This window comes from Cryptotermes secundus, unplaced genomic scaffold (genome assembly GCF_002891405.2).
Source record: "Cryptotermes secundus unplaced genomic scaffold, Csec_1.0 scaffold321, whole genome shotgun sequence".
Taxonomy (NCBI): Eukaryota; Metazoa; Arthropoda; class Insecta; order Blattodea; family Kalotermitidae; genus Cryptotermes; species Cryptotermes secundus.
Window position 1 is genome coordinate 1,181,416 of NW_019721009.1, and position 24,816 is coordinate 1,206,231.

Below are 24,816 nucleotides of genomic sequence, written 5' to 3' on the forward strand. Positions count from 1 at the left end.
TATGCTGAACTGTTGTTATTGTGTTGCATATGGCTAGTTATCATTACTCCTTAATTAAGATTAAAATTCAGTTTAACATAGGTCAGCCCTATTAAATTTAATAAAAACAGTTTAATCCAGTCTTTGTATTGAGACCTGTTAGCACAATCTTCGACAGCATGGATGTGTTTGTATTGCTTGTAGTTCATGGGTTTTGTTGTGAACGTTCCTGTGGCAATAAATGCACACGCAGCAATGGAAGAATTGTTGGATGCATTGTTTACTATGCAGGCCATGTCGTGTCAAAGAAAAATAGATGATTAAGTCTTCCCAGAACTAATTGTTTCTTTCAGTAACAACCCTGTCTGTCGTAACACATTAAGGACTGGCAATTTAAATATTTAAATCACCCTGGGGACACCATTATTAAACCTACTATCCTAACACTTGCTCTGTTCACTTTAAAAATTAATATAAACTCTCCTAATTAATTTTATGAACTAAAATTTTTGGAGAACACTTACCAATGCTCCTAGAAGTGCATGAGGGTGTGATATTTCTGGAAACATTCCCCTTTGTGAAGTGGCATTACACAGAACTTGCAAATGTAGACATACTCCTTTTTTTATGAACTGTGGAAACACGGCATTGCCTAGAAGGATGCTTCCCCTTGGAATGTTCACTCTTCACAATTTTCACGAGGGTATGTTTCCGCATATCACCTGAGAGTCGCCCTGGGGGATCCACATGAGGCCTGCGTAGGGTGGGAGTTGATGGACCTGGTCGCACTAAGTCTGTGTCTGACACTGGTTCTGCTGCCACCATCTGGTCTGTAGCCCAGGCCTTTGCCACAGTCATCAGAAATGCTTTGTATTTCAATTTCGAATCAGGGTTTAGATTTTTGCGATTTTTTTAGATTTTTTACTATCCCCGCAATGTTATTACCCCCATTATCGTCAGAGCTACTGTCACTTTTACTGTCTGTGGACACAGTTCTTTGTTCTCCCCTGTCACTGCCGCTCTCTCAATCACCATAACTATGCGTCTCACAAGGCAGGTCAGCTGGCTCATCAGAGAAAAATTTGTCCTTGTCCATACCCCACCGCTAACTACTGGCTGATAGATACAGCTCAAAGAGCAGCAAAGCATTTTCTTTTATAGTGGCTTAAGAAAACAGTGAGATCAAGTTACTGACAAGTAAGCAAACATTCCAGAGTTTTATTACGCCATTGCGTGCAACTTGGGTGGTGCCAGAGTAAGGTATAGTGTGTTACAAACTAACGTGTCCTAAAATCATGATATCATGCGACCGGTCCTCAGTGTGTTAATTTATATATGCCTGTATGAAGAGATTTTCTGCGTGGATCTGTAACATTCTGAAATTGATGCCAGAATCTTCACCTTTTGTTACATAACCATTTCCCATGTCGGTGCTATGCATGAACTCTTTTTGCTGTAGAATGTAAATCATATGCGGTATTTTGACTCTAGAAGAGATACAATGAAATGAACTGTAGCAGGGTCTCAGGTTTAAAATCGACTTGCATGTAATGCTAATCTAGCTTTGCAGTAGCCGTTCAATAACTCATTGGAACAGTGTTGAAGAGAAATTATAATGTATACAGGTTATTGGTTTGTTGACCATGCCAAGAGTACAGATGTGCGCAGGCAAAGCTGGAAAAGTAGCATGTGGCTCTTGCAACTGAGTAGCTATAGCAGGCCCTCAGATAATCTCTCCATGTATTGTAGTGTATAGACCTGTTGCTAAGAGTTGAGTCTGTAAATGTCAGCCGTTGCTAGGTAATGCCTGCACGTAACAGTAGAGGAGGTGTCATGATACATGACGCGTGCAGATGTTGCTGTGTAGTGACCACAGCATATGCATGTGTGGTGACATCACACAACAATAGAAGAGGTGATGCAGGCAGTGTTCTATGTGGGTCTGCTCTGAGGCTATATGACTCAATGAACCATGTTCTGTTCAGCGAGTGAGTGCAGTGCGGTTGAGGGTGCAATTATGGAGTGTTAACCAGTGGAAAACAGAAGCTGAGGGAATCTCCAATGCTAAGATTCTTTACCAGGAAACACTGCAGAGGAATAGCCTCTGTGGAGTGCTGCTTCCAAGTAAAGACTAGTGAAAGTAGACTTAGAAAGCGTAGTGTGGAATGATTTGTAGTTTGGAAATCAGAAATAGTGTTATAGTTATTTGTAGTCACAACCTGTAAGTGGACAGTAAATCTATTAACCGATCTGAACCCCATCTATAGTCACTAATACATGTGGGTGTATATATAAACTGCCCACTTGTAGGTGAAATTTAAACACTGTTCAAATGTTGTTAAATTTGTTGAAATTTTAGTGGTTACTCCATAGTACACAGTAATAGCTATGTTTCAAAATGATAATTTTATTTTATTTCTTTCTCATAACAGGCTTTGTCATACCATCATTCAGAATACCAATGTGTAATCTTAGAATAACACTGGGATAGCTCAGTCGGTATATAAATGGGCATGGGAATGGATGGCAGAGGAAAGAGATTTTTCTCTACTCCACAGACTTTAGACTAACTTTGGGGCCAACCCAGCCTCCAATAGGGGTAAAATGGTCAGGACATGAAGCTGCCCACTCACCTCCAACTATTGCTGAGGTTAAGAATGGTAGAGCTGTACCTCAACTCCCCCATACTTCTTCACGGCATGGTGCTTAATTAATTAAGCACAAGGACAGCTTTACTTTTATCTTTCAGTCTTAAAATAACAGCTTTATGTTCCAATGTGCTTACGTTAATACATGATCTAGCATATTCATTTTGGTATTTTTTGTACAGGAGCAGAAGAATATCTCGTTAATCTGATAGATTCTCCTGGTCATGTGGATTTTGCATCAGAAGTGTCTACAGCTGTGAGGCTTTGTGATGGAGCCATTGTAGTGGTGGATGTTGTGGAAGGAGTGTGCCCACAGACGCAGGTGATTTATTTAAATCAAGGATAGAGAAGTTGTTCTGATGTGACATCTCAGCTTGCAGAAATATGGCAACCAACAGCAAATTTAAATAAATTTAGCCTCTTGAACTTAGGGGATCATGGATTAAGATACCATGTGGAGAAGGGATTATTCCGATGGTTTTTACTGTTATTTTGGGCTGATGTCCCCCATGAAATGAGTCCTATGAACTGTCTATACATGATTCATACTTTCAGAAGTCACTTTTAAATTTGAACAGGCCAGAGTACATAATCCATAGAAACTGAAGAAGAAGGATTGTTAACAGAAAATTACCGATACTTATAATAATATGGTTATATTTCAATACAATTTTTTCATTAACAGCATCAAGTTGATAATACATTTAAAAGGATTCATAATAATAACACATGTCATCACAGTTCATGCTCGTTATATCATATTTTATTGTGTTTATTAAAATATATGTGAGTACATTTTTTCAGGCTGCTTTGAAGCAGGCATGGCTGGAGAATATCCGACCAGTATTAGTGTTGAACAAGATGGATCGTTTGATCCTTGAAGTGAAATTGTCACCTCTCGATGCTTATGTTCATCTCACACAAATCTTGGAACAGGTAATGTACATTGTAATTACAATTTCTTTGCTTGGCACACACATGAGCTCCACTCTAAGGCCTCGGCTGTTAAAAATGTGGCCAGATATAAATAACAAGAAGTTCTGAGAGGAACTAATCACTTTTGTGGTGGGGCATATTAACCTTTCCAAATTCACAAGGTCATTGCTGAGGCTAGGGAGGGGGTAGAGTGGTGGGGATGGTATCGTTATAGGCATTATAGTGTACAGTTTTCAGTACACACAATGGCTTGGTCAGGAGAACATCGTGTGTTCGTGCTGGAAGAGTTTATTAAAAACAGCGGTTCTATGATCAAAACCCAGCGAGCCTTTCACACTCACTTTGCTCTCGGTCAGCGTGATCCCATTCCCACTGGACCAACAATTAGAAATTGGGCATCAAATTTTAGAGTGACATCTTCTGCATTAAAAAGAAAATCTTCAGGCCGGACCAGGACTTCAACATCGGCAGCAAATGTGGCTAGAGTGCGGGCTTCAATTTTGCAATCGCCCAAGCGTTCTGCATGGAAGCACACCGCTGCACTTGGATTATCTGCCCGTAGTAGAAGAATCCTTCATAGAGACCTCAAAATGCACCCATGCAAGATGCGCATAGTGCAAGAGTTAAGTGAAAGAGACTTTGAAACATGAAGAAATTTGTGCAGTGACATTCTGCAGAGTATCCCTTCCACAGGTGTTTTGATCTGTAGTGATGAGGTCCATTTTCACCTGTCCAGGACTGTAAATAAACAAAATTTCCACTACTGGGCTGAGAATAACTCTCGGAACCTTCACCAATGACCACTCCACAGCTCTCAAGTGATGGTGTGGTGCGCTGTTTCCGATTATGGTGTCTGGGGTCCCTACTTCTTCGAAGAAGATGGTGAAGTCATTACAGTGACTTCTGCTCGATATTGTTACATGCCTGAAAATTTTCTTCTACCGAAATTGGATGAATTATTGCAGGATCATGACCTGGAAGGTGCCTAGTTCCAACAAGATGGTGCTACGGCCCACACCTCGCGTCGTTCAATGGAGGTTCTAAGACAGATGTTTCCTGGTCATCTTGTCTCTTTGCGGGGTGACATTGGGTGGCTCCCCAGATCGCCTGATCTAACACCATGCAATTTTTTTCTGTGGAGCTACGTCAAGGCAAGGGTGTACACACTTCGTCCCCAAACTATTGATGAACTGAAGGCTGCCATCACCGAAGAAATCAACGCTATTCCACGGAATATGACTCGTAGAGTCATGGAAAACTTGCGAAACAGGCTCCATCAATGTATGGAAAACGGAGATGGCCATTTGGAAGACATTATTTTTAAACCCCATTAAAATAAAACTGCATTCTATGTCCTTTCAAATAATAAAATAATTCTGCCTGCATCTTTCTTTATTTCTATTCCATGCATTTTTGAATTCGGAAAGGTTTATATGTAAGACTTTCTGGAAAAGTGTATTAGGCATAAAATGTGTTTCGTTTTTCATTCAAAACAATTTTTTTTTTGCTTCAAATATAAGATGCCCTCGAATTTAAGACTCATCCAATTTTCGAATGCAGGTTTTAGTGGAAAGAAAAAAGTTTGAAAGTTTGAATATTGAAGGGAAGTCCGCTAACAATCCACAAGCTATCGCAAGTGCATTTAATGAATATTTCCTTTCATTAGCTGAGAAAACATATTCCAATAATAATAATAATAATAATCCAATATACTGTCTGTCTCGTGCCTTTAACAATTCATTTCCAAATATAAATCTCAAATTCTCAACAAGGAAGGAAATTGAAAACATTATTAAATCCCTTAAGCCCAAAAATTCACATGGATATGATGAAATCTCTACCAAATTACTTAAAGCAAGCTCTGTTTACATCAGTTCACCCTTGAATCATCTATGTAATAAATCTTTATCATCAGGTACTTTTCCTCAACGCTTAAAATACGCTGTAATGAAACCACTTTTTAAAAAAGGAGAGAGAAAATGCATCTCTAATTACAGACCAATATCCATATTGACTTCATTCTCAAAAGTCTTTGAAAAAGTTATGTATAATAGACTACTTGAACACTTAAATTCTAACAACATATTAGTCAAAGAGCAATTTGGATTTAGGAAAGACCTAACAACAGAAAAAGCAACCTATGAACTAACTAACGATATTTTAAGTGCTCTCAATGACAGATTAATTGTGGGAGGGATTTTCTGTGATCTAGCAAAAGCTTTCGATTGTGTTAATCATGATATCTTACTATCGAAATTAAATTTCTATGGAATAACTGGCAAAGCTAATGAATGGATCAAATCATACCTCAAAAACAGGTATCAAAGAGTTGAAATAAATAATAAAAACTCCAGTCATAATGCATTTTCAAACTGGGGAATTATAAAGCACGGTGTTCCACAAGGATCAATTTTAGGTCCCTTACTTTTTCTTCTCTACATAAATGATCTATCTAAAACCATCAACAATAAATCTAAACCAATTCTATATGCAGATGACACTAGTATAATATTTAAGAACTCTAAATTTGAAAACTTTAAAAATGACATAAATATTGTATTTGAAGCCTTAAACAGATGGTTCGAAGCCAATTTACTCTCATTAAATTTTGATAAAACCCATTACATATCATTCACAACTAAAAACAACCACCAAATTGATCTGGACATCAGTTATGCCAACAAATTAATCTGTAAAGTACTTGATACAAAATTCCTTGGAATACATGTAGACAGTACACTGTCTTGGAAAATACATATTGAACAAATTATACCTAAATTAAATGCAGCTTGCTATGCGATGAGATCAATTAAGCCTTTTATGTCACAGGAAACATTGAAGATGGTTTACCATGCCTACTTTCATTCTATTATGAACTATGGATTAATATTTTGGGGGAACTCTTCACATAGTGTAATAATTTTTAAAATACAAAAGAATATAATTAGAATCATTACAGGATGTAGAAGTAGAGATTCATGTAGAGAATTATTTAAGAAATTAAAAATTCTACCTCTTCAATCGCAATACATATTATCGCTTCTCTTATTTGTTGTTTACAACAAAGATAAATTCAAATTAAATTCTGATGTCTATAACATGAATACTAGACAAAAATATAACTTTCACCTACCCTCATCAACTTTATCAGTATATCAAAAAGGAGTCTACTTTACTGGCATAAAAGTGTTCAACAATCTGCCACAAAGTATTAAAAACTTGGGCAATGATACTAAAAAGTTTAAATCAGAGTTAAAGAATTATCTACATGCTCATTCCTTCTACTCCTTAGATGAATACTTCAATGTAAATAGAGAATGATGTAAAATTAAGTTATATTAATTTTTAAGCTAAAATTGCCTGTACTTATGTATGTAACCTTTTGACTTGTTCTGTATCCAAAGGTACTAACCTGCTTAGGATTTATGGAATGTAAATGAATTCAATTCAATTAAAAAAAAAGTAGGAAGGTGCACATTTCCTCGAATTTAAGATGCAGCTTAATTTTTCAGCAGGAAAAAATGCATAAAATGTGCATCTTGTATTCAGAATAACAATGTTTAACAAATTACATGCAGAATCTGCACAAGAACTCATACAGGTCTTCATATAAAGTGTCAGTTATTGTTGTATTTGTTTACCCAGAATTGGAATGTATAAACAGAATTTAATAAATGTAGGATTTGAGATTCCCACAGCAGTCGTTATGAAGAGTTCTCTTTTCTGGGGTATAATGTGTAGTCTGCTGTAGGTCAACTGATGTTATGGAGGAATGTGTTGCCTCCGTCATCAGGGCTGAAGAGTAAGGCGAGTAAGAAACAAGCAAGAAGCAGGCAGCAAGCTTACTCTTCAACCTTGGAGGTGGAGGCAACATGTTCCTCTGAAACATGGGTTGACTTTCAGTGGGCCACTTGACTTTATATCCCAGAAGATAGAAATCTTCAAATTTTAATAAAACTCCCCAGTAGAAATATCTGGACCTAAGAGGGGGGGGGGGCAGGAATCAGGAAAGAACTACACAATAAGAAGCTTTGTAATTTGTGCTCCTTGCCATTAGTATTAGGGTGGTAAAGTCAAGGAAGCATGTAAAACCAATGGGAGAGGAGAGATGCATGCAAAGTTTTGGGAGAAAAATCTGATAGAAAGAGGCCACACGGAAGACCCTGGTGTAGATGGGAGGATAATATTGAAACGAGTCATAAAAAATAGGATGGGAGGATGTGGACTGCATTCTTCTGTCCCAGGATAAGGACCAGTGGTGGGCTGTTTTGATCGTGGCAATTAACCTTTGGGTTCCATAAAATGCTGGGACTTTCTTGACAGGATGAACAACGGTTAGATGGTGTCTGCTACATTTTATTTGTTTATTAGTTATTAATGTCAGGTTTTTATGAAAATGTTTAGCAGTTCTCAAATTATTACATGCACGAATGGACAGGCATGTAGCTGATAGGTGCATTTTGGATCTTCTTGCTGCAGACACACCAAAATTGATATTGGCAAGAAGCTATAACTTTTCAGTAGTTCAGCCATTTTTATATAAGAGAGCTTATTATGTGGGTCAGTCCTCTTGGGCCTTGCGTTCTCTGGCTGTTGCCGTAGAAAGCATTGTCCCACAGTATTATTATTCTTCTCTGCTGGCGCTGCAGCAACCTTGTGTGGGTCTTGGCCTCCTCCATGGGCTCTGGAGGTTTTGTAACAGTAGATTTTTCTGGGATGGGATTATTAGCCTGACTCCCAGCCCCAACCTACAGGACCAAGGACTGCACTTCATCTGGCTCCTACCCTGTGATCTATCATGCATGGATGGCTCTGCCAGGAGCTTACACTCCCACCAGCATAGCTCTCCAGGTCTTTGGGGTGCGCATACCTCCTCTCCACGATAAACTGGTTGGCTTTGAGAGGAGACAGTGCTATTACATGAATTAATTACCGTATTTACGCATGTATAGGCCGCACATTTTTTGCCAAAAATTCAAGAGGAAAACTGGGGTGCGGCTTATATTCGAAATCACATTTCATTTAAAAAAAATGATATTCATAATTAGTAATACAGGGTGTTCTACTCCTGAAATAATATTCCAAGAAAATTATTTTTTCTATAATTTCTGTCTGAAAATTGTGCTGCGGCCTATACATGCGTTAATACGGTAATTATTGTACTGTATGTTTCTTTCTTGGACATTGAGAGCAGAGGGTACATATGGAAAGTGTCCTGATATGTATGTCTCCTCTCCCCATAACCCCTGGGTGAGAGATCAACTTGTAGAATGTACATATGGACAGTGTCCTGATATGTATGTCTCCTCTCCACATAACCCCTGGGTGAGAGATCAACTTGTAGAATGTACATATGGACAGTGTCCTGATATGTATGTCTCCTCTCCACATAACCCCTGGGTGAGAGATCAACTTGTAGAATGTACATATGGACAGTGTCCTGATATGTATGTCTCCTCTCCACATAACCCCTGGGTGAGAGATCAACTTGTAGAATGTACATATGGACAGTGTCCTGATATGTATGTCTCCTCTCCACATAACCCCTGGGTGAGAGATCAACTTGTAGAATGTACATATGGACAGTGTCCTGATATGTATGTCTCCTCTCCACATAACCCCTGGGTGAGAGATCAACTTGTAGAATGTACATATGGACAGTGTCCTGATATGTATGTCTCCTCTCCACATAACCCCTGGGTGAGAGATCAACTTGTAGAATGTACATATGGACAGTGTCCTGATATGTATGTCTCCTCTCCACATAACCCCTGGGTGAGAGATNATAGAAGGTACATATGGACAGTGTCTTGATATGTATGTCTCCTCTCCCCATAACCCCTGAGTGAGATCAAGTTATCTGGCAACTGTGGCACATATAATAATTGAAAATTATGTGCTAAGTTTTCTCACATTATGTTTTAATCACATAATTTAATCCAATATCAGATTGTCATATTTGGTGTTTCATGCCATCACCATTTTTTCACTTTTAGAAATTAAAATTTATTGTATGTCTCTAGTTTTACTTATCACTTTTCAATGTCTGTGGTTTCAGGTTAATGCTGTTATGGGAGAATTATTTGCTAGTGAAATACTGGCTCGAACGATACCAGAAAAGCCACAGTCACCAAATGATCCAGACAAATCAAGTAGCTCCTTGTATGACTGGAGTACTGGGCTTGAAGATGAGGATGATTCACACCTTTACTTCTCACCAGATCAAGGGAATGTCATTTTTGCCAGTGCTATGGATGGTTGGGGTTTCAGGTAAGGTATAACATGAATACAGGTTGGTTGCTTGTAGTGGAACAGGCCTATTAAGTTTTGATGATGATGTCTGTTATTAGAGGAAATATTCTTTCATCCATTTTGATACTTGTGTACCAAATTAAATGTTGTATTGACTGTATTCAGAATTACTGAAGAGTTTATTTGACAGACTGAAAATTCATAGCAGATCTCTGAATCCCCACAGTTGAGTGCACTCAAGATTCTTTCTGAACAGGACATGAAACAGGAAAGATGCTCAAAGATCCTGCCACAGATCGTTCTGCCAGTCCAGCAGAACTGACATAAGCTGTGTGTCAAGTCTGTCCACGTTTGACTGGTCCTGTAGTGCAGTTGGCAGGCCTGTAGGCCAACAGATTATAAGCAGAACCCACCTATATCTCAGGAGATGCCAGAAATGAGCATGTGGTTACACATGCATTCCTTGCCCTCTCGTAAAATGTTCACATTCACACTTTGAAGTTTCTTTTTGGAAACAGAGCAAACTTGCAAGTTGGAAGTAGATTCTAAAGGCCTCTGACGATGGTGTATAACACTTAGAATTACTGAATTTTTGAACTTTATCCATCGTCCTGTGTTCTAAAAAACTAGAGATCTCAATGATTCGGGTTCTAGTTCTGTTGGTATCCTCAGGTGAAGGGGAGGAGACACCTACTATGATGTGTCCCTTAGAAAGAACTAACCTCATTCACTCAGTCCCCACTCACCTGAGGATGGAAACAGATCCATTTTCCAAAACGTTGTGTTATCTAGTTTTTTAGAATACTGGATGACAGTTTCCAAAAACCCAGTAATTCTGATTGAAAGTTGGAAGCTTAAAATCCCCATCTCCTGTGCAAGATGTCAAGGGTAGTTTCAAGGGAAATGTTCAGGTCTAGCAATGATTTCATTCCATTTCTCTTCAGTGAGCACTTGACATATTGGTTCAGTTCTTTTTGTACAGTATTGATACCACTGGTCAAAATTTATTGAAATTGTATGAATATTTTTCTAGTTGGAACTGGAAGATTCTAAACTTTGTGCTGCAATCTTTTTGTTCCTTTTCATAAGAGTATCATATATAAACACTTGTTTAAGTGTGTAGCTCTCATATGTTATTTTGATTCAATAAATAATGTGACTGATTAAATGTTTAATGAAATAGCAGGGACATCGGATAGTAGTCACATAACACATAAGCTTGCTTCATGGTCGCTGTTCAGAGGTTTATTTGGGTGATATTGGAATTAAATTGTAATATTTATAGGCTCTTAAGCTATTGTCTGTGTCATGAGTGTTAATGTGTGCTTATCAAATGATTTGCACAGGCTCTTGGACAGCCTCCTTGTATTTGTGTTCAACAGTTCTTCCTGTGCATCTTATTAAATTAAGAGAAAATTAATCATCTGTGATCCACTGTTTAATTAAGGCTGAATACAGAAACCTCTCAGTTGTTGTCTGTAGGAAGCACATTGACTGCTGTACCTCAGTCTTGTGTCTGTTACCAAGTTCTCATGTCATAGTGAGAATGATGTACCAGTATAGTATGAGGCGGTATTGGAAAATTCCTGGACTGTTATTGGTGTAACTGCCTCAATGAAAGAAGATGAGAGGGGAGGCTAAGGTCATGCTTCTGCAATCCTATTGCATCAGTCTGCCACATGACACCGCGCTGTGAACACTCATTGTTCTTACACAAGTGCTTTTCAACTTCATGTTTGAGTTTGTCTGCAATGGATGGAAAAATTGAGCAACGTGTCTGCATCAAGTTTTGCGTGAAGCTCGGTAGATACACTACCGAAACCCTTGAAATGCTTTGTGAGGCTTTTGGAGAACATTCTTTAAGATGGACAGCAGTTTTTGAATGGCATTCATATTTCACGGCTGGTCAAGTGCCAGTTGAAGATGAACATTCAGGGCGACCAAGCACCAGCAAAGTGACAGAAACTTTTGAAAAAATTTGAGAACACATCCACAAAGACAGCCACTGAACAATCCATGAGCCTGCAGACACCAGTGCGATCAGTTATGGAGTTTGCCAGGAGATCGTAACAGAAAATTTGAACATACACTGCCTTGCCACAAAATTTGTGCCCCGACTCTTGACAAATGATCAAAAGCAGCTGCACGTAAATGTGTGTTGAGCTACAAGAGAAGGCTAAAGAGGGTCCAACTTTTATCTCTAGGATCATACAAGTAACAGGTGATGAAAGTTGGATTTATGGTTATGATCCAGAAGCAAAGCAATAATCATCATGGTGGAAGAGCCCACCATCACCAAGAGCAAAAAAGGCGCGGCAGGTCCAGAGCTCAACAAAGAGCATGCTCATTGTTTTTTCAACGTGAAGGGACTTCTTCACCGTGAATTTGTTCCTCCTAACATTATGATCAACTCTGACTTTTACTCATACTGTGACATTTTGAGATGCTTGAGAGAAAATATGTGACGAAAAAGACCAGAATTTTGGTGCTACCACACCTGGTTTCTTCACCATGATGATGCGCCCGCCCACACATCCTTGAAAACCACAAAGTTTGTGACCAACAACAACATGGTTATCATTTGCCATCCTGCTTATTCACCGGACTTAGCCCCTGTTATTTCTCTTTATTTGCCAAAGTGAAAATAAAACTGAGTGGATGACATTTTGAAATAGTGTGTTGACATGCGAAAGGGAATCACGAGCCGTATTTGACAATGTTAAGGCAAATGAATTCCATGATACTTTCTATGTGTAAGAAAATGATGGGATCACTGTATATGTTCCCAAGGAGACTATTTTGAAGGCGATGGCGTCAAAATTAAGTTAAGCCAGCATTTCTCTTTTGACCTAGTCCTGGAACTTTCCGATACACCTCGTATGAGTGGCCATCGCCTAATTGTGCTGAATTGCATATAAATTTGGCAAATAACAGCTTCTATATAATTATGTGTTTCTGCATGGTCACTCATAGTAACAAATTTGTTATTAATGTAAATAGTAAGTTTTATTTCCATGGCAACAGGTGATTTCACTTATAATGCAAACTTATAGGGTTTTTAAAAGGCATGTTTTTACACCACTAGAGTAGCTTTCTTTGAGGTACTTGATATTTTAACAAGGGTATTGCAATCTTTGTATTCTTTTGGTGAAATTTGCCTTATTTTCTGTGTGCTGTGACATGTCTGTTTGCATATCAGTTGAACATTGTGCAACTAAAATTAAATGTGTAAGATCTGAGGTTCTCACAGCGGTGGTTATGAAGAGTTCTATCTTCTGGGATATAGCGCTGTGTAGGATCTGAGGTTCTCACAGCGGTGGTTATGAAGAGTTCTGTCTTCTGGGATATAGCGCTGTGTAGGATCTGAGGTTCTCACAGCATTGGTTATGAAGAGTTCTATCATCTGGGATATAGCACTGTGTAGGATCTGAGGTTCTTACAGCATTGGTTATGAAGAGTTCTATCTTCTGGCATATAGCGCTGTGTAGGATCTGAGGCTCTCACAGCGGTGGTTATGAAGAGTTCTGTCTTCTGGGATATAGCTCTGTAGGATCTGAGGTTCTCACAGCGTTGGTTATGAAGAGTTCTATCTTGTGGCATATAGCGCCATGTAGGATCTGAGGTTCTCACAGCAGTGGTTATGAAGAGTTATATCTTCTGGCATATAGCACTGTGTAGGATCTGAGGTTCTCACAGCGGTGGTTTTGAAGAGAACTATTTTCTGAGATATAACACCGTGTAGTCCCGTTGAAAGTCAACCAGTGTTCCTTCAATATGCTGGTTGACTTTCAACAGACTATATGGTATTATATCCCAGGAGATAAAACTCTTCAGAATTAAGTGTATTTCTTACCTATTTATTAATTTAAAGATTAAGTTTTGTTTTGGTTTTTCAGTATTGAAGATTTTGCAAAATTATATGCAGAGAAACTAGGTGTTAATGAAAAGGTTCTGCAGAAGACGTTGTGGGGAGATTTTTACCTTCATGGCAAAACAAAACGAGTGATGAAAGGTGCACAGGAAAAAGCCAAGAAGCCTTTGTTTGTCCAGTTTGTGTTGGACAACCTCTGGGAAGTTTATGATACAGTTGTTGTTAGAAAGGTTGGTAAGGCTGTGCTGTTATTTAAATTTAAATGTTTTAAGCTTGAATTGAAGCTTACTTGCAGAGTTCTATATTAATTTTAATGTGAAATCTGTTTATACTTTTTATGTCAAGGCATTCTTACATTGAATAGCGCCATACTTCTCTCCCATAAGATGTAATGCAATTAACAGTAATTGAATCCCAAAGCATATGCATAGAGCTCATTTAATTTGTCATATTCTGTGCAGTTTAGCTTATAAAAGAATATTAACAAGCACATTACATATCCACAGGCAAATCAGTAGAGATACTAAATAAATTAGAATAAAAAATGAACAGTTACTGTGCCATTCATTTGTATGAATGTTCATGTAAATTGAATGTCCGTATGTTGAGACCAAGCATGTATCTTTTGCAGTACTTATTTACTTACTTATGAAGCTGAGCCCTTCTTGAGGAGCCACCAAATCTGCATCTACTCAAGAATTTCCAAGCATTTTATGGAACCCAAACGTTCATTACCATGTTCACAAGAGCCCTCCACTGGTCCCTATCCTGAGCCAGACAAATCCAATCCATACCATCCCATCCCAGCGGCCTCCGTAGTCTAGGGGTAACGTTCCCACCTCATGACTCAAGGTATGCGGGTTCAAACCCGGCGGAGGTCATGGAATTTTTAAGGGTGGAAAAATTCAGGGAACAAGTCCTCCGGGNAATAATAATAATAATAATAATAAATCCCATCCAATCCTATTTCTCTAAGGTCCATTTTAATATTGTCCACCCACCTACTCCTCGGTCTTCCCACTGGTCTCTTTCCTTCTGGCTTTCTCACCAATATCCTGTATGCATTCCTCTTTGCCCCTGTTCGTGCTACATGCCCTGCCCACCTCATCCTCCTTGACTTGATCATTCTAATTATACTTGGAGAAGAGTACGAGTTATGAAGCCCCTTATTATGCAGTTTTCTCCAGCCTCCTGTCACTTCATATCCCTTCGGTCCAAATATTCTCCCCAACACCCTGTTCTCAGACACCCTCAGTCTATATTATCTATTACAGTACATTTGTGAAAGACCTCTTAATGGCCATTTTCTAAAGATACAAACTCCATTACAGGTAGGCCCCAAGAATTTCTGTCCTTTGTGAATATATGTATGTATAATGTTAGTGGTTTATTAGCTTGATTTTTAATTGCAGTTTCCTTGAAAGAGGTTGATGATACAAGTGACTTCTTTTTATTCCACTATCTGATTTATAAATTGCAGCCACATTAGGGGCAACCATGCTGTTTGTTACAGAAATGGAGTACATTATTAAGACACATTTTGTTACTCTACTGTCACGTATCCTGGTAACATGACTAGTAATTAATGGGTTCTCTGGATTGATGAATCGATTTATTGGACAATCACCATGTAGGTCTACAAATACTTATAACATTTCAAAAGGTTACCGGAACAATAACAAATAAACTCTTCAGGACTTCCACTCTTAGATGCTCCTTGTACGAATTTGGTGAGCAGGTCTGTATGCAGTCTCCTCTCTTCTGTCTTGTTCTCACACTGGGCTTCTACTACTTGGTAGGACTCTCCAGTATGTAATCTTGTAGTCTGTCCCTCCCTGAGGTAGGTTTTGATCAAACCGTATAGAGATCACCATCTCCAAGGGTTCCTACTTCTCGTATCTGCCTTTCGTTGCTATGTGAACAACCTTTACCTAGCTGTTGTAACAGAAACGTTTCTGTACGTGTTGCCTAGGAGTCAATGTCTCTGTCATAAACTTGGATATGTTTCAACAAGCCGTTACCTAGCAGCAGAGTTACATGTCACGCTGCCTTATTTGCAGTAAATGGTTGATTCTAATAAATGAAGTCTATACTGCTTTGAACTATGTTTTCTTTGGTGGATTATTAATTCATCTTAGATTTAACCAATAATGATCTCTGAGCAGTAAAATCAGAAATCCATCACCGAAGCGAGGAATGATGTTTGAATCATGTGCATGATTTATTGATAAGTGTATGCTTTTAGGAGAAGGACAAACTCCAAAAGATAGCTGACAGCCTGAACATCAAGTTGACAGTCAGAGACATGCGGCACACAGATAGCAAGGTGCAGTTACAGGCCCTTTGTGGGCAGTGGTTGCCGCTTGCTAAAACATTACTAGGTAAGGAATAGGATTTGGGATTTTCATAGCGGTCATTGAAGAGTTCTCTCTTCTGGCATAATGCTGCATAACCCGTTGAAGGTCAACTGACATTTCAAGAAGAACATGTCGCCTCCTCCTTGGCTTATTCTTTGGCCCTGAAAAGGGAGGCAACATGTTCTTCTAAAATGTCAATTCATTTTCAGTGATTATGTCCTAGAAGGTGATTGATGGTATTTGTTGAACCCTGGGCAAAGGACAACCTACAGTGTGGGACAAAAACACAAAAAAGAACATAGAATTTTACATTCAACAAGAGAATTCTAAGTCATTTTAAATTTAAATTTTAATTTTTTGAAAATTTTAAAAGTAGAAAAATTCTTGCAGCTTCATGACAGTTGCATGTATTATATGATTGTTATTAGTATTAATATGGATCCATATTAGGTCAGTTTAATGACCTCAGACATATTTAATGAGATCGCCTGAAGATGGTCCCATATGTGGACCGAAACATATAGCAACCATTAAATTAACTAATGTGAGCAGTTCAATTGGTTTATTTTTATTGTTGTTTTCTGCTGATGGCCACATACCATCAATCATGGTACACAGGAGAATACAAACAGTGAAGATGTTCCAGGAGGTAGAACTCTTCATTATTGGGCAAGATATTTGAAGGGAATAGCAAAATTATGTCACTAAGCATTGTATCTGCAATAAGGGAACTTCTATATAAACACAGTTATAAGGACTGCTTTAATTCTAGATGCCATCAGTTCAACAAGAAAATGTATAGTTTAAGGATTCAGTAGCTTTGTTGATGTATTAGTGAAATACTGGGCTGTCATGCTTCTGTTTTACAGATTCCCACATTTGTTACTAAGTTCATATGGTCCCAACTTAATTTTATGTGGGTTGATTCCCCAGAACAAGACTAAATTAAGATTTAACTTTATTTTGTTTGTTTATGCAGTTAACCTAACCAGATTGATCAGCATTATTGCATATATGGAACTCACACAATTTCAAATAAAAGAAAATAATAAGTGTTATTAACCCCATTATATGAATTCTTGCAATTTATCATATACAGTTCTATATATTTCCTTTTTATGATCTCAATATTTGCTTCTTGAAATTGAGTGAAGATACTGATGTTTTGATCCTGGTTAACTGTGAATCCAGATAACTGTACACATACTCAACATTTCCTGAGTCTTAGATTTTGGAAATGTGCAGAGAATTAAAATCTAGTTCAGAACTTCATAGTGAGTTCTTTTAGCTTGCCAGTGTGTGTGGCACTTCACTGCCTGTAACGTCATTTGTTTTTCATATATATGGTACTGTCCCAAACAGCTGCAGCAGTTCCATTACCAGTATTCACTGGTGCTATTTGATTTAGATCATGAAGAAGCTGATAGTCTGGACCTGTCACACACAGAAGCCTAATGTTGACAAATTGACGATTCCACTTACTCTGTAGGCACACATCTTGACAGGCATCAACAGACATTTCTTGTATGTAGTCAAACAAATGCAGAGTAAATTGGTTTCAGTAATTGGCCAGAGAGTTGAATTCCCATTGGTTGTTCCTTTATTTAAGGGTTTTCTATTTGATGTTCAAATTCAGTGGTCCCAAATCAATAATCCCATGTTGAGATTCCTCCGTTTAAGATTTTCATCACTTTAATGTTATATTGTTATTACCATTTTGTTTCATATTTCAATATCGTGTCTGAGAAGAGAAAAAATATAGTAATCTATATTTATTTTTATCTCAACAGATATGGTGTGTATTAAATTACCTGCTCCATATGAAATTACAGAAGAAAAGGCAGAAAAGCTGATGTGCTCTGCAACCGAGAGGTTTGACAGTTTGCCAAGTGAAACACAGCAGTTGAAATCAGTGTTCTTGGCATGTTCAAGTGATGAAGATGTACCTGTAATAGTATACATCTCCAAAATGTTTCCAGTATGTCAAATTGAACTTAAGTGATTTAATAAAAACATTACATATTAGTTGTCCCAATTTCAATTGCTTACTTCAGTTGTAATATGTTGATGTAAATTTGATGGTAGACCACCTGTTCATGTGGAGCGCCCATATGGTGTTCCTTCATTTAATATTGAATTTCAAAGATCCCAAGTCAGTAATTTCAGTGTTAAATTTCCAGCATATAATATTTTCCTTGCTTTAGTGTTCAAATCTGCTGCTACACAAAGAAATTTAAATTGGGATGTAACCAGATTTGATTGTTGATTTGCTTGGAATAACACTATGAGCCATAGTTTCTTTCATGCTCATACATGAATGAAAACTTATTTTTTGAAGATAATTTTAGTACTAACATTTGTAATTGTTTAATATGCAACTTTGTACAGTTTGTGTACTCTTATGTATTGTCACATGTAGGAGTGACTATAGACGGGGTTTGGATTGGTGATTTGATTTACTGACCACTCATACGCTCACAACCCTTGACTACAATTTACACACCTCTGACACACATGGATTTGTGCCCTCCATCTGTTACAGTTTCCAGTAGCCATTTCCTGGCAACGGCTACTGATCTATGCCAGTGCCTCAGCTACCGGCTTTTAACAACATCAGTTCACAATGGCTGAACTGCAATTCTCTGACTAACTCCCAGGCTGGTGGACATCTCACACCAACTTCCTTGTCTTCTCTTCACTTACTGACTAACAATTGACCTTGTCCCTTGCTTATAATATCATGATGCTGAACAACAGAAAACAGCTCTTCTGCTCTTGTTTGCTTGTTGTGGGTGTTACCTAGCAAGAGCTGCTGTTTACAGAGTTATTTTTGGTTTGTGCTTACAGATGGAACGTGGGTGTCTTCCTCAGTATCGTTCTCGGCCTTTGACTGCTGCTGAGATAGCCCAACGCAGAGAGCAGGCTCGTCTTCGACATGCACAAAGACTTGCACAGAGTCATGATGTGCCGCATGTAGGTGGTATGTATGATCATACTTGTCAGGAGACTTGCATAATTGATGTCCTGGAACAGTCTGCAAAGTATTTTGCAAACATTCCTCTTCTTCAAGCATTTTACCTGTTTGAAAGAGTCAGTGGATGAAAAGTCTCCAATCTCTTCTTTCATCCTACAGTCTTTCCTTTTCAGTTTCTTGTCCTTGCAGGAAATGAACATTAAGTTGGACCAGTTTATCTACAACACAAGTCATTTGGGTTTTAACAGTTCTTCCAGATTTTCAACTATGGCAATGTCCAATTCTGTCTCTTTCCTATTTTGCACCTATGGCTCCCAATGATATCCACATTATTTTGTTATCATATTGTCGCGTATCGCGGGGTATATCGCGACAAATAAATTCTNTTTTGAAAAGAAAGTATTTTGTAAATATCTTTTTTTAAAATATCCTGCATTCAAGATTGAGACAGTTTCCACCAAAATAAGGGATACTGAATTTCCTTCCTTAAATTGTATTTCATTGAATGTTACTCATTTTTATATATATATTTGAATATGGTGTGTTCAGGTTGTGGAGATGATGTGATACCAATGCCGGAGCCTCACCTTCTTTCACATGGAGATGAAATAAAGACAGAAGAACAAGAGGCACAAGAACAGAGCCATGAAGATGTGTTTATTGCATTTGCACGAGTTTTTAGTGGCACAGTTAAGAGAGGCCAGGAGCTTTATGTGTTAGGGCCTAAACATGAACCGCAGTCTGCACTAGAAAAGGTACAGACAAGGCATACTTCTGTCCACCTAAGTGTAGAGACTTGCATTATAGTTGAATTGTTACTGCCATTTCCACCTCTGGATTCCAATAAATTGTTATTTATATTATGTTAATTTCATCCAGCTCACTTCTTAATTTGCTATTGTAATGCTGCAGTGAAGTGGCTAGTGTAGCTCATGTGGGATTGTCAGTGTACTAAAAGACAACCACGTAAAACTGTAACAATTGTATATATTAAATTGTATAAATTGAATGTACAGAATAGCTACGAAGCTATGTGGAATGTCGATGTTCAAAATTGGCTGGCCCCGAAAAGGGCAGTTTGTTCCACCGTGAGTGCGCTGGCAGAATTTGCTCCTTTGTAGTAGACCAGGTCTTTATGGCCGTTCAGCTGGTTTGTCCAGCTGGTGATTTGGTGGTGCGTGTGCCGGTACGAACAGCTGCCTACGGTGTGGGTGATGACTGAGCCGTTGTCTCGGCTCGGTTGCTGGAGAGTTGCGGCAACTACGTTAGCTGTCTGGTAGCAGAGCGTGGTTGCTGGAGGGTTGCGGCAGCTACGTTAGCTGTCTGGTAGCAGAGCGCGGTTGTTGGAGAGTTGCGGCAGCTGTCTTTGGCACAGTGAAGAGCTGATGACTCTGATGACTGAATGTGAACACTGACGATTGCTAGTTTTGGGCTCCACCTTTTATACCATGCTTGCTGGGCGGAGCTACAGTTGCAGTTGCGATTGTGAGCGCTGATTGGCTAGCGCATGCGATGATCTAAATGTGGGCTGGACAGCAAGTGCTGTATAAATATGAGTGCTGGCAGCAATGTGATATTGGCTAGGAGTTGAGTGCTGTCTGTTAGACCGGCGAAAGCGCGTGTTAGTATGTGGGATGTTCCCACACTCAGTATAGTGACTAGACTGCATGCTGGATGACTGAGAAATCAGGGTTCAATTCCTAACAGGGGCAGCGATTTATCTCTTCCCCACAGCATCCAGACTGGCACCCATGTGGACTCCTATGGAATGCGTAGCAGGGCTCTTTTCTCAGGGGTAGAGTGATGGGGGAATGATGCTCACCATTCACCTCCATGTATTGAAGAGGTTAAGTATGTGTGGAGTTATATCTTCACACCGCCATACATTGTTATGGTGTGGTGCTTAATTAAGCATAGGAACAAGACTGCATATGTGTAGGTGGGTGTGCATATGTGTTTGCATGTGCACTTCTGCGACCATGTGGACAAATGTGTGATCTATTCAAATTTTTACTACAAAATATTAAAACAAATAGAATAATTTGAATGAGAAACTAAAGTAGTGAATGCCTAGTTATGTAGTATTGAGAATTTCAAAAATTTTCTTAATATAAAAGGCTAGAAGGTAAAAATTTCTAAGCATGATGCATTGAAGATGTCCAGTAAAAGGTAAAGTTATCTCTGGACTAAATTAATTAAGCACCACGCCATAAAGATGTATGGGAAATGGAGGTATAGCTCCGTTATTCTAGACCCCACCACTAGATACAAGTGAGTGGTCAGCTTCACGCCCATGCCACTTTATCCCTCACGAAAAAAAAAAAACCTGGTACCCATTGGGTAGGAGGCTGGGTGGGCCCCAGAGCCAGTCTGGACATTACACAGTGAGAAAAAAAAATCTTATGCCCCTACCAGCAGTCACAAACCCTGACTGCTTGGTCACCCAGCCCATAACCTATAGCAGAATTAAAATCTCTTGATATTTGAGGCATGGCCACTGTTGAGGTACTAGCCAGTAAGACATGCTGTGTTGCCCAGTTCAAGTCCACCACTGCAAGTTTCAAATCAAATATCATGTGCTCTTGGACAAACACTTCATGAACTCAGATGTACTTAGGTGAAGGGCCAAGGGACAAGTATAGTGTGTTTTTTTGTTATAACTTTTAGTGCTTTAGTAGGCTTAAATGTGTAACAATATATATATGTCAGTTGTTTTGTATGTTGTTTCTGATTCAAGGTGTCTGAATATAACATGTCACTCAGGAAACTGAGTACAGGTGATATTCGTTGTTCCAGCTGTTACAGTAGCAGCATTTGCAAAATAGAATGTAATATGTATAATTTCTTTTAACAAACATGTCTGAAAAATAATGAAGCAGACTGGATTTCTTTAAGTGCCCAGGCCTGACAGCTGAAGCTTATTGTGTAAGCCAGGCATCTGTTTCATCTGTATGCAAAGAGCAAAAAACGGAAAAATAAAGTACTGATATGGTGGTTGTAAGTCCCAGAACACACATAAATATTCCAAAAAGTGCGACAAACCTACATGACTTCCCCAAAAAATATGTTGTATACAGAACTCCTTTGAAATATTATGAATTCTCTACTGTTAACAAGTGATGCTTTAAGGAAGAAATTGTGTATAAAAGTTCAGTTAATATTTTATTCTTTTGAAATAGTTCAGTTCTGTTCCTGTGTAGTCTGTTTCCGATATCAGTTTCATAACACAGCTTCTGCTGCTACACACATGTGAAGTTCTTGTCAAACGTCAAGAGCTTTTATTCCCACCTTAGTTGCTGTACCAACTAAGCCATCCTGGAACCTCTGAAGGCATATAGTAGGTGCTAAAATAAAGTTTTGTCATTGATGCATCATGTTAGTATTTAGAGGCACCTTTGTCTAGAACTGTTCTGGACAGGTGAGGGAGACTAATTCTCAACACCACTTCTAGAATCATACTCTCAGTGTCTGGGTTCTAGTTGGTTCATTCTCTGTGTGATCTGTCACAGCCCTTTAGTTTCTCTTGTGTTTATCTTCATCACAATAAATGTACCAAAAGCGCTGTTAGTGAAAATGGCAATCATGCATTGTCTTTCTGGGTAAAATGAGCATTCAAAACTTTTTGTATTGATTTTAATTCTGTTTATGTAATTGCCACTACAGTGTTCTTTGAAATTGATTTGGCGTTTATTTTATAATTTGTTTTGATTAATATTTGCAGTTAAAAAATGGAGAAATAATTGATCCAAATTTAACTCTTAAGGACCTGAAATCGGGACAGCACATCACTAGAGTGAAAATTGATCAACTCTTCCTGTTAATGGGGAGGGAACTGGAGACTTTGGATTCAGTACCTGCTGGAAATGTGCTCGGTGAGTTTGAACATAACAGGCCAGAAGATGGTAATTTTCATAGTCAGCACTATGAGGACCTGAGACCCAACTGTATTGCTATGCATTGTATGCAGAAATGGATCACTGTCGTGTAATTATAATTCTATAGTTCAAGCTAGCCTTGGAATATCGTTGGTGGTTGGTTTATGATGCCACCCTTTGATAATTAAGTCAACTGTGTCTTTAATCTGAACCGAGTGAAATATTTCTAACTCATTTTCTATTCCGACAACTCTTGAGCGAGTTAATCCAGTATATTTCAGTTGGGTTAGGTGATATTTGAGTTGTTCCTACTCATGTATGCCGGAGGTCTTCTCATTCATGTGACCACAGTGATATTTATAAACAGAACTTGGGGCTTCATGGGCATTTCTATGCATTGGTTACAGAAATGGATTATTCCATCATGTATTATTAACGTATATTTCAAGCTAGCTGCAGAATATAGAGTGAAATACAGCAGGTATTAAGTTCTTTATAGGGCTTATTTGTGTTATCTCTTTCATAATTCTTTTTTCTTGAAAAGTAACTCCTTAAGGTCATGAAGACACCTGTCTTCTGGGATGTGTCTCTCCATGGTTTCACACTTTATTTTACAATGCTGTCAGGATCTTAGACTATATAGTGTCAAATGGTAAGTATTTGATAAATGATGGATTGGAAGGGATTTGGAAGCACTGTCCTGGCATTTTGTGAGAAAAACCATGGAAATCGTCAGTCAGATATAGTGATTATAGTTAATTTTGGTGTTCGTGTGTTCTTTATACATTCTTTGTTTCTTTTATAGGCATTGGTGGCTTAGAAGAGCATGTGCTGAAATCTGCAACTTTAGCTTCTACTGTAGCTTGTCCAGCTTTTACAGAGCAAGCACAAGTGGTTGTACCTATTGTCCGTGTCGCAGTGGAGCCGGCACACCCTCAAGATATGGCTGCTCTGGTACATGGACTGCGACTGTTAAATCAAGCTGATGCGTGTGTGCAAGTTATTGTGCAGGAGACAGGTGAACATGTTTTGGTTACTGCTGGAGAGGTGCACCTTCAGCGTTGTTTGGATGATCTCAGAGAGAGGTAAATATATATAATAAATATAAATATATTTTATATTTGACTTCTACAAATTAATAATAAGTTTTCGTAGGTGCATCTGTATTATTGAGTGAGGAACTTTAATATTTTCACACAAAAACTTGTGTGATTATAATAGTTTTCTTATATTCAGAGAAGCCAAATTACTACATAGCCAATTTTTACTTTCATCCAGCCCTGGCCTGTGATGTTATGTCAGACCTAATATTTTAATAGTGAATACAAGAAAAATGCAAAGGGATATAATTGAAAAACTAATTATATATTTGATGCGCCACTAATATAATTGCAATTCAGACAGTAGAGTAAAGATAGAATGCTTTCCTGAGGAAGGGTCATTTCTTTTCTGTCTATAAAATATGGTAATAGTTTAGGGTTAACTAACTCCATGGAGCTGAGTCCTTCTTGAGAAGCCACCATTTGCTCAGCTACTCAAGAATTACCCCGTATTTTATCAAACCCAAAGCTTCAGTACTGTGTTCACAAAATCCCAGCCCCCCATTGGTCCCTGTTTTGAGCCAGAGGAATCCAGACCATACTGCCCAATCCTATCTCTCCAAGATCCATTTTGATATTACCCTACATTTATGTCTTCCTAGTGGTCTCTTTCCTTCTGGATTTCCCACCAGTATCCTATGTGCATTCCTCCACAGTCCAGTGTGTGCTACATGCCCTGTCCATCTCACCCTACTTGGTTTAAATAAAAAAAATGAAAATATCCATGTAACAGGCCATGTAGGCCCATGGGTTTGTGAGACACACAGGCTCCCACATTTTGTAGAAAGTCAGCTCACAGATGGCAGTGAGGTTGTCAGCCTTAT

At 38.5% G+C, this 24,816-nt stretch overlaps 1 protein-coding gene across 3 annotated transcripts in view; it reads left to right on the forward strand.

Moving 5' to 3' along the window:
• LOC117282029 (elongation factor-like GTPase 1) overlaps positions 1 to 24,816 on the forward strand; it is a 442,127-nt gene that overhangs the window by 4,647 nt on the left and 412,664 nt on the right. For all 3 annotated transcript variants that reach the window (XM_033755736.1, XM_033755739.1, XM_033755737.1), the window contains 10 exons: positions 2,810 to 2,949; positions 3,432 to 3,563; positions 9,622 to 9,833; positions 13,712 to 13,916; positions 15,932 to 16,067; positions 17,834 to 18,021; positions 18,891 to 19,023; positions 19,567 to 19,772; positions 22,739 to 22,889; positions 23,698 to 23,977. In XM_033755736.1, coding sequence (XP_033611627.1) covers positions 2,810 to 2,949; positions 3,432 to 3,563; positions 9,622 to 9,833; positions 13,712 to 13,916; positions 15,932 to 16,067; positions 17,834 to 18,021; positions 18,891 to 19,023; positions 19,567 to 19,772; positions 22,739 to 22,889; positions 23,698 to 23,977 — 1,783 coding nt within the window. The remainder of the gene's footprint in view (positions 1 to 2,809; positions 2,950 to 3,431; positions 3,564 to 9,621; positions 9,834 to 13,711; positions 13,917 to 15,931; positions 16,068 to 17,833; positions 18,022 to 18,890; positions 19,024 to 19,566; positions 19,773 to 22,738; positions 22,890 to 23,697; positions 23,978 to 24,816) is intronic.